Here is a 9,970-nt window from a genome sequence, read left to right on the forward strand (position 1 = left end):
CGAATGGCTGATACTACCAATCCTTGTCTACATTCATCTGTCCAGTAACGCCCCTCCAAACCCAAATCTACCAAATCAGACTTAACGTAATCTTCCTATTTACGTTCCCTTGGTTTAAAGTTTATTAACATTTTAGAGATCTGGATTACTAAGTCCCACAACCTTATACGCCCATTTTATTTGCCAAAAGAAATATATAGAAATAGAAAAAATAATTAAATAAAATGAAACTCTGTTGTTAATCTATATAACCTTGGAAATTCATTTCATTGATACAAATGGCATTACTTTTACTCTTACGGAAAAGAACTTCTAGTAAAATAATTTATTTGTGTAGAAATAGTTGATTGATTAAAATCGATACATAGTTCTTGCTAATATTATTTTTTATGAAAAACAGGCAGATATGTTTTTAAAAAAAGTTTTATTAGAATGATAAGTTTATTGCAAATAAAAAAGACATAAATAGTTTATTTTCTTTACTATTTAGGTAAGGAAAGTATTGTTATTAGGTCAAATTTCCTAGGTGTATTTTTGAATGGATCTATCTGTATTAGAGCCCAACATTTTTCACCTATGCCCTATATTGGCTGCACAATAGCCAAAATGCCTGTTTTTTCTTTAGACTGTAGCGCCAAAGCGGCTCTAATTTTAATGATACTTTAAGTATTCTCCTTATAGCTCCTTAACTTTTCAGACATAAATATAAATCCTGAGAAAAAAACAGGAAAAAAAAAGATGAAGAAAGGAAAACTTTATTTGCCCAAACTCAAAAATTATACTGAGAAAAGGCTGGAAAAAAAATTATTAAGATGAGAAAATTTTATTTACTCATAACTCGAGAAGTATAAATCTTATGGTAAACTATATGTATCTTTATCTTACAGGTAAATGAAATCACTTTTAAAACAAAGCAAAAATAAGTCAAAATCTGGTCAGTATCAGCAGAGGTACTGCTTTTTACTTTCCTTACCAGTTAGGTGAGGATAGTTAATGTAATTGCGTTGAATTCTCAATGTACAGTTTCCAGTGGATCTACTTCTCTTAGAGCTAACCATTTTCTGAAAAATGTTGTTTCCATTGAGAAATTTGAATAGTAATTAAATTATCTTAAAAAAATTAAATAGAACCAGTATTAGCAAAGATACGGCATATTGAAGTTTGTACCCATTTTTAATATAATTTTTCTGTTTCACAGAGACACTTGTTCACTTTGGTTCGCTTTTATTGATTTTTCGAAATCAATACATTTTTCATATTTTCATTTGAAGACTGATTAAAATGTCAAATAATATAAACTAAAAAAATAAATAAGTTGTTTGGACTGTTGCTTGGGTGGATGAATGAAATATATTTCAATCAGACTGTCATTGTTTTAGAGTTACAATTATTCAGTTATTATGATTTATTTATTTTTTTATGTCACTCATTGTTCACAAAATAACAAAAAAAAAAAGGTGGCACAATCTCATCACATGGTGTGAAATTAGGTGATAAAGAGATACCATAAGAGCCAAAAAAGTGCATTAATTTATTAATGCACTTTTTTTAGAGTGCAACAGAGTTTTAACTCTGTAGATAATACTTCAAGTAAGAGATGATTAAAAATACATTACTTATTAGAGCATAAAATTAATTTTTCAAATCATTAGAACCATCAAATTTAACAGTTTACAACTAAAACCAATTGTAAGAGTCTTACTAATGATAAAAAAGTGTGATAAAACTTGTTGATTTGTTGTGCAAAATGAAGGGAACATAACACATAAAGCTCTGATGTATTACTTGAATTCTCAAGGATAGTGGAACACCCTTTAGTCAACCACTTTAGTCAAATCACAGAAAAAGATGAAGCATGTACAAAAACAATGATTGAAAAATTAATTTTTGGAAAATTCCATTATTTTCTTTTGTTTTTCATTTACATAATTATTAAATGCAGAAATCTTAATTTTTTCATGATTAGAACATCTATCCATTTCCTTTTCTTTGTCATATTTTTTCTCTCACTTTTAAACACCAAAGGATGGTTAATGTGTTACTGGTTAACAGAGATTCTAATGTATATCTATTAAATAAAATATTTTGAGGCATTTAGATTTTCCTATATCCTATATCTCTTCCATTTCATTCTGGCTTATATCAGCCAATTTGTATTAGCACTGCTTATTTCTCTGATTATTCCTCACTGACGTGTGGCTGTGTATGTTTATTATGTATTTAACTTTTTATATCTCTTTTTTTATTGGAACATCTTTGAAACTTTAGAGGGTTCAGTTCGTCTGAAATTTCGATTTCTGAAAAAGGTGAAAACTAAATTGAAGTATTGATTTTTTTCCTTTAAATTATGACCAGCATTAAGTTAATCATTTTCTAACATTTGTATGAATTATTTTTACTAATTTACCAAACAATGAATTTGGATAATAACTGAGAATACTAAATTTCAGGAATAGATGTTAGCAATTCAATAGTTGAAGGTTTTATTTTTTTTTTTTTTCAAGTAACAATTTTTTATTCAATGAACTACTTTACTTACAGGAAAAGTTTGAGTCATCAGGCTCTTTGCGAACACATAGAAAATTATTTTTTATAATTGCAGATTAACTTCTTTTAAAATTTTTAAATATATTTTTTCCAATTGAGCTGTGTTTTTAAATTATTTTTTGTAGTTTGTTTGATATTTTTAGATATAATTTTATATTATTGAAATCATTTATAGTGTCTCAACTAAAACCTACATCTGATGAAAGGATACGAGCTCTTGGAGAAGCGATGGCCGAGCAGGATGTGCACTACAAACCATCCCAACAAAATCCCTTCACAAATATTGCTCTTAAGGTTTGTTTTGATTAAAATATAAAAACTTCATTATTATATTATTTGGATGATTTTTAAGTATTATTCACCTTTTTTATTACTACTTTTTAATTTATTTGAATAATATTTTGCTGTAAAATTTACTTGTTGCGTAGCATAACACCAGCATCCACATTGAAATCCTGATATTATAGTGTGAATTCAACTACTCAATCTTGGAATGTGTAGTATTAGCTCAGTCCAAAGAAAAATTAAGTTTGCTCAAAATCAAGCAGTTATTTACGCGGTTTACCAAAATTTTTTCCAAAGCTTCTATTAGTGATAATTGCTTTGTGGTGGTCTGAAGAATATTCTTGTTGCAAAATAACTTCAAAATTATAAGCATGGTTAGGGGAGTATGAATACTGAAGTGTATGAGTATTAATACTGAACTTACCTGCCTCTCTGAATCCTAAAAATAAAATAAAGCAACCCATTTTCTATCAAACAGTCTGTATACCCTTGGAGTGGATGCTTGGTGTTGATTCCATATTTGTTTTCTTCTTTTATTTAGATAGGTATTTTGTTTTACTATTTATATTATATTCATTATTTAGACCAGTTCTGTTGAACATTATTTTCATGCGCCAGGTCTTCTTCATAATCAATGTTGGTGCTAAAATGTATTTCATTAAACTCGATCTGATTCTTAAAATTTTACAAATTTGAATTTTCTTATAAAACACATGGGAATATAAAGAAAATGAAAGGATAGCTATAATAATAAGTGAGTAATATAGTTTTCACTCTGTTTTCAAATTTTAGCTACTTTTTCAATGTTGCTCGATTTAACTAAGTTAAGTCTCCTCTTTCCATTTTAAGTAAATGTTTCAAAAGTGATATAGGACAGCCGCTAAATCGGGGTTTTAGTGGAATGGGTCAGCCGGAAAGGATTGCCTTCTGATATTTTTTGTGTTATGATCTTCTATTGTGAGATTGTGACATGTCGTGCATCGACCAACATACTATAAGTGTCTGTTTAAAAAGTGAGATAAGTAAGGCTACCATGGAGGGCGGGACTGGCAGGTCATACTTCTATAAAAATAAATCCTTGGATAAAGAGGTCTTCTTGCAATTTTTTGTTTCCTTCCTAGCAACTGATTTTGATCTCTAGATTATTAGGCTAACTTCATGTACAAAAACTGTGACGACCCTCTTTTCCTGCTTTTTAATTGAGGACTGTTTGTAAGAAAATTAGTAAATTATATAGAATGACTAGTTCTTTTTATTTATTTTTTTAATCTAAGTTACTGTAACACCAAAAGATGTATGTATTTTGTATATAAACTTTTATTATATAAATATTCTTTCTTCATCTATTGGTAACTTATTTAGTATTTTTGATTTTAGACGGGAAAGAAAATGCCTGTTGATTCATCATCAGATGCCGATGACACCTGTGGTAGAGTAGTAGCCGAACCAGTAGTAAAACCTTCACGCTTGAGATCTGGTACATCCACAGGGCCCTGGTTGGAAGGAGGACTGCTCCTAACGACTAGGAGGCCTGTTCAAGCATATGGGCTCCTAGATGCCATCTTAGCGGGTAGCTGTTACCATTCACCTAGGCAGGTTAGTAACTATGTTGTTTTGAATTTTGTTTTACTTATGATTTCCATTGGTAGATTAATTAATGAAATTAAACAGTGCCATGGTAACAAAGAAGTAGGGATTTTATGACAATTAACTAGGTAATAACTAACTAAAATAAGTTAGTCATACTTATTTGTGTTTCATTGACCGAACCCCCAACCATCTTCTCCTCAATTAACTAGGACCTTTTTTAAAAAATCATACTGCAGAAAAGCTTGTTATGCACAAAAAAAGTTGTTTTCTTATGTCTTTTTCAGAATTTTAAATACAAATTTATGATCAGAACCTTATTCAGGATGCTTTTAATCTTTTTATTTCAATGTAGATCAGTCATTGTTTTAGATGAAATTTAAAAGTATTATTTGTGATGTAAATTTTTAGTATTCAACTATTATTTGCTCTCAATATTCCTTATAAGTGAACTCATTCTTGAAAAAGTTTTGAATTTTGGTGATGGAATATCTTTCTTAGTTATACTGACAGTTCCATATTTTTTTATTAAGTATTAGTTATTTAAAATGTATTGTTTGTAAAAAAAAAATTATGATAGCAGAGCAGCATTCTTAATTTAAGGAGATATTTTTTTTTTTATTATGAAAATAGCTGTTTACTGAAGTTGCATTAATTAACTAATTAAGGAGTAAATAAAAGTAGTTCTGAAATCTAAGATTAGTTATTTTTCCATCTTGAAGTGTGTATAATACTTGAATCTTATATTTCTTTAAAATAGGAATTAGTGCCAAGTGGATGTTTTTTTTAAATATTGACTGCACTCAGATGATAATAATTTAAAAAAATGGAAATTAAAATTTTAGTTTCGTTTAATAGCTTGACCAAAATATTTTCACTAATTTTTTTAAAAAAATTAAATGAAAATATTTTCCAATTTTTTTTTTTTAAATCCAATGCTAGTATCATTCGGTTTTATTATTTAGTTCATATTTTAGCTACCGTGGTAAAAATAAAAGTAGATTGCTGTTGGTTGAGGCCAAATATCAGATAAAGCCATGAGTACTTTTTTTAAATTGCTTATGAAGTATCTGTCTAGTTATATCCAGGGTCATCTTTAACCTAGTTGTGGCCCTGGCATCTTTATTTAGGACATGAGGGCTCTTCAGATCATAGTTGGACCCTTCAAGTTATTTTCTGAACAACCTTGGAGTGTTAAAGGAATTAAGCAACTTATAATATATAAAATCATTATTTATTTAATATTTGAAAGGTGACAAATTAAAAAAAAATTGAAACATTTTCTGCTGATACTTTTCTTGAGTTTTGTAATCAGAAAAATCATAAATTACTTCTTTAAATTCTATTTTTTTCAGTACTACATCTTCTATCCACATTGCTTAATATAGCAATAAGCCGCTCAATCTTTCATGACGTTATCACATAGTTTATTTTTTATTAGTGTTAATTTTTCAATAACAAGAATTAGGGGGCCCTGGGTCCTCTGTGAACATTTGTGATCTTTATCTTTATTTTCTTATTCATTTATGAAATACATATTATTTTATGGAGTTTATATTGGTTCCACAGAAAGGTCGAGGTGTTGACGGTGGGATGCCTCCTTCTTTGCCTTCCTCCCCCACCTTCGCTAGGAGAGCTGCTGCTACTGCCCACAAACCTCAGTCTGCTCCTCCAACTGCTGGATACAGATTAAGGGCATGCTCATCCGGTAAGACTGCTACCCTGTAATTCATAGCAAACTGACTTAATTATAGTGTATGCCTATGAATGAAAGTTTATCCACTACACATTATGTAATACTTATTTTGAAATTTAATTAAATCACAAATATTTTAGGTTTTTATTTGAGGAATAAACTTTAAAGAAATGTATGATAAAATGTGTGCATGTAGTGCCAGCTCTGCCCCGTAGTTTTACCCTCATTAAATTTGGATTACACATGCCTGTTTCATACGCATTGTCAGCTTCATGTTATAGATTATTCATATGTACAATTATCTTGTTAAATTGTGTCAGCAAGGAATTACCTTTGGTTTTCAATAATTTTCAAACCATATATTCGTACTTTGTTTTGTTTGCATTTACTAGTCAAATTATTTTCAACAAATTAATTCTTCGGGATTTAAATTTTACTCATAGAGCTCACTCATGGAAAGCCTGAAGGTTCAGCTGAAAATTATTGTTTAATTTCTGGTACTTAGAATTTTTAACAACTGATAAGTATCCTGCCAATATATTTATTATGTGTTAAATATTAATATATATATAATGTACAATCTTTAAAAATAAATACAAATCTAGATGAATATATAATTATGAATCAATAAGTAACAATTACCAATTATCTTAAAGACTATTTCCTTGGTATATTATTAATTGTAAAACTTAATTTTCATATTTTGAATTATTTTTGTGTATGACTGAAAAAATGAAGCAGTTTTAGTCCTGTTTGATATTTTTTGTTTCACTTTTTTTTTTTTTCATTAGATTTTAATTTTTAAAATTAATAAAATAAACTTCTCTTTATTTTGTTCTCTGAAATTAATTTTTTGTTTTCAGGTTCTAATCTTGCCTCCTTAGAAGATCATGTTACTGTACTTAGACGGCGGGGTTCATGTGAAAGTGGGTTCTTTTCCAGTGTTGGTGATGACTTCTGTATTCCTGGTAATGTTACTGATTCCTAATTATTTTTTATGTTTAGTTTCCTTAATTATAGTTATGATTATGTTGACGCATAAGTTGTTTACCGAGGATAATATATGAGGAGAAGATGGGTTGGTATGTTCAGTAAAGAACATAAATCAGTAGACCTTACTTTATTAGTGGCACTAATCTTTATTGACCACACCTCCTCCCTCTCTCCCCAATCATCTTCTCATAGTTATAATTATTATAAGTTATAGTTATAAATGTATCTTTGTTTTCCTTTTACCTCCTGTGCCATGGTAGCAATTCTATGCCTCCTACAGAAACTTTAAACTTAATTTATTTTTCACATCTGAAAAATAAATCAATGAAAGGTTTGGACTTTCAATATATGTGGACCTTTTGAAAAAGGTATTTACAAAAATGAATGATATATTAGAGTTAAAAACTAAGGTCATGGTTTACTTTTTGAATTAGGTAGAAAATAAGATTGATTATAAAAATGGATATACAACTGTAGTCATAAAATAAAGATATATTTTACAATAAAAGTTTGCTATTGTATCAGTGGTGTTAATAGTAATGTATTGACTTTCATTAATACATTTAATTATTATTAACTTTAAATATTTATTTTTTTTCACAATAAATCCAATAATTAACAAAAATTTTTAATTTATTAGTATCTTGACATAATTACGTCTGCCTTAGGTCAGGAGTTAGTGGCATCATCTGTGACACTTTCTTCAAGTTCAGCAGCTTCTTCACTCCTTCTAGATTCCGCAGCAGGGGAAGAGAAGATAGGTGGTGGTTGTGGGAGGTGGCGGGGAAATAGAGCTTCTTCAGTTTATACTGGGTCTTCTGAAGATATTTCATTTCACAGTGAACAGGTATTAGAAAAACTCATTTTAAAGTTTGAAACTATTACTGATCGATTAATGATCTCTAGGTAAAAATTGAAGTAAATAGACTGTTATCTTCTTCGAATATATATAAATTCTTCGAATATCTCTGTCTAAAAAATAATGTTTAAAGAATAAAATAAAAAAATCTAGCTGGTTGTTATTTCTTGTATAGACACAGGGCTGTCCCAATTGATTGAGGTCATTTTTGTAACTGTTGTAAGGAGATCTACTACTGGAAAAAGTTGAGGAATTTTTCAAACCTGGAATAGTCGGAGAGAAGTTAGGAAATTTTACAACCTAAGGAATGCAAAAATGAATTTCCTTTTATGTATCAGAATCATTATTTATCATAATAAGTTTTGCGTTAATTGATTTTTGTGACGAACAATACTCATATTGTCACTAAAGCTCATTTAACTTTTAAGGTACTCTAGCATCTTAAGTAATACTCTTTGTTGTTTATTGCCTCTTATTTTATAAGAAGAAAAATTATTAATATTATTTATATCATGCTCTATTGTACCTATATTATGGACCAGAAATGTTTCCTGAAAAATTTCACAATTCAGAGAATTCCGCATAAAGGCTTTATGAACTTTTGAACTCTGTGAATCTTATACAGAATTCCTTTAAATGATGGTTTTCGTTTCTTAAATAAAAATTACTACTTATACTTAATATACCATAATTTTCCAGTGTGGGGGGGGGGAAGGTAAGCTTTATAAATTAGATGAATATTTTTCTCATAAGGTTGCTTTCAAGAATACTATTTATTTGGAGCTTTATTTGATAGAGTATACAGATTTTAAAAAAGAGATTGGACTAACCAGATTAAAGATATAAAAAAATTGGAAGAAACCTGACAATATGATCAGAAAATTAGAAGCTTATCACATCCTGGTCCTCTCTCTTTATCTGGTCTCTGATTATTATAGCTCTAACAACTTACTTTATGACAACAGCAGTTTTTTTTCAATTACCAAGCTCTAAAAAATTCACAGAACCAGGATATTGTATCATTGTTCTAGATGGACTCCTTAGCATTGCCTTTACGGTTTGAATGTTGCTGAAGAATGGAATGGAAGATATTTTGAGGAATAACAATAATTAAAAACAGTTTTACAAAAGTGTATGGACTTTTTTTATATAGTTAGTTTTTCTGTGGAATTTTAGTAGTTTTTTAAAAAAAAATTTTGATATGAGGATAAAATCTGAGTAGAAGGGGAGGGACGAATAAGTATGTACAACTTTATAATTTAAAAGCAAAAAAATCCACATTTAAAGAAATAAAAACTTTTAATTTTAGTTACTTAATCCTCTTTGTTCAATAGTTACTGAAGCCTTCTAATAAAGGTCGCAACAATGTCTTGTGTCATTTCTTTTCCATATGGTCTGTTTTCATAATCTGTTCTTAGCTCTTTTAAATTATTAAGAGAGTTTATTCTTCTTTTCACATTTCTATTAAGTTCATAACTAAGATGTTCTATTGAATTTTAATAGAATCAGGGTTGCGAGTTGAACATGTTTAACTTGTAAGTTTTATATTATTGTGATAATTTGGAAAATTGTTTATTCATACTATTCAGAGACTCTCAGTGTTTTACTCATGATGTTGAAATCAGTGTTGCGGAGAAGACATATTGTAAATAATTAAAGAATCCGTTGAATGAGATGACACATAATGTTCAATAAATATTTTTTATAAAGAGAGGTTTTTCGGGGCAAAGGGAAATACGGTCAATGTTGTGATCATTAATATTGAGTTCTAATATTTTGGTCCAAATTTTAGGTCTTCATTAGAGTTGACTCTGTATGGAAGTTCCACAACCAGTAGTGGAGTCATGAACTACTTGTGGAACCTCCATACCTCCATACACAGTCATTCCTGATGGTTTGGGATTTAGGTCATTGAAACTCAATAAAAATAAGTTTTATATATTGGTGTTATTTTCTCCATCCATTGATTATTCTTCTCTCTCTCTCTCTCTCTCTCTCTATAT

General features: G+C 29.1%; 1 protein-coding gene across 2 annotated transcripts in view; it reads left to right on the top strand.

Moving 5' to 3' along the window:
• LOC106685655 (dual specificity testis-specific protein kinase 1) overlaps positions 1 to 9,970 on the top strand; it is a gene marked incomplete at its 5' end in the record, with an annotated part of 48,995 nt that overhangs the window by 24,185 nt on the left and 14,840 nt on the right. The window contains 5 exon segments of one of the 2 annotated variants that reach the window (XR_010843649.1): positions 2,723 to 2,841; positions 4,210 to 4,428; positions 5,989 to 6,127; positions 6,979 to 7,083; positions 7,782 to 7,955. Coding sequence is in view for 1 of the 2 variants with exons in the window: in XM_067048165.1 (XP_066904266.1) it covers positions 2,723 to 2,841; positions 4,210 to 4,428; positions 5,989 to 6,127; positions 6,979 to 7,083; positions 7,777 to 7,955 (761 nt within the window). 2 annotated transcript variants of the gene reach the window in all.

This window comes from Halyomorpha halys, unplaced genomic scaffold, assembly GCF_000696795.3.
Source record: "Halyomorpha halys isolate HHAL.00 unplaced genomic scaffold, Hhal_1.1 Scaffold722.1, whole genome shotgun sequence".
Classification (NCBI taxonomy): Eukaryota; Metazoa; Arthropoda; class Insecta; order Hemiptera; family Pentatomidae; genus Halyomorpha; species Halyomorpha halys.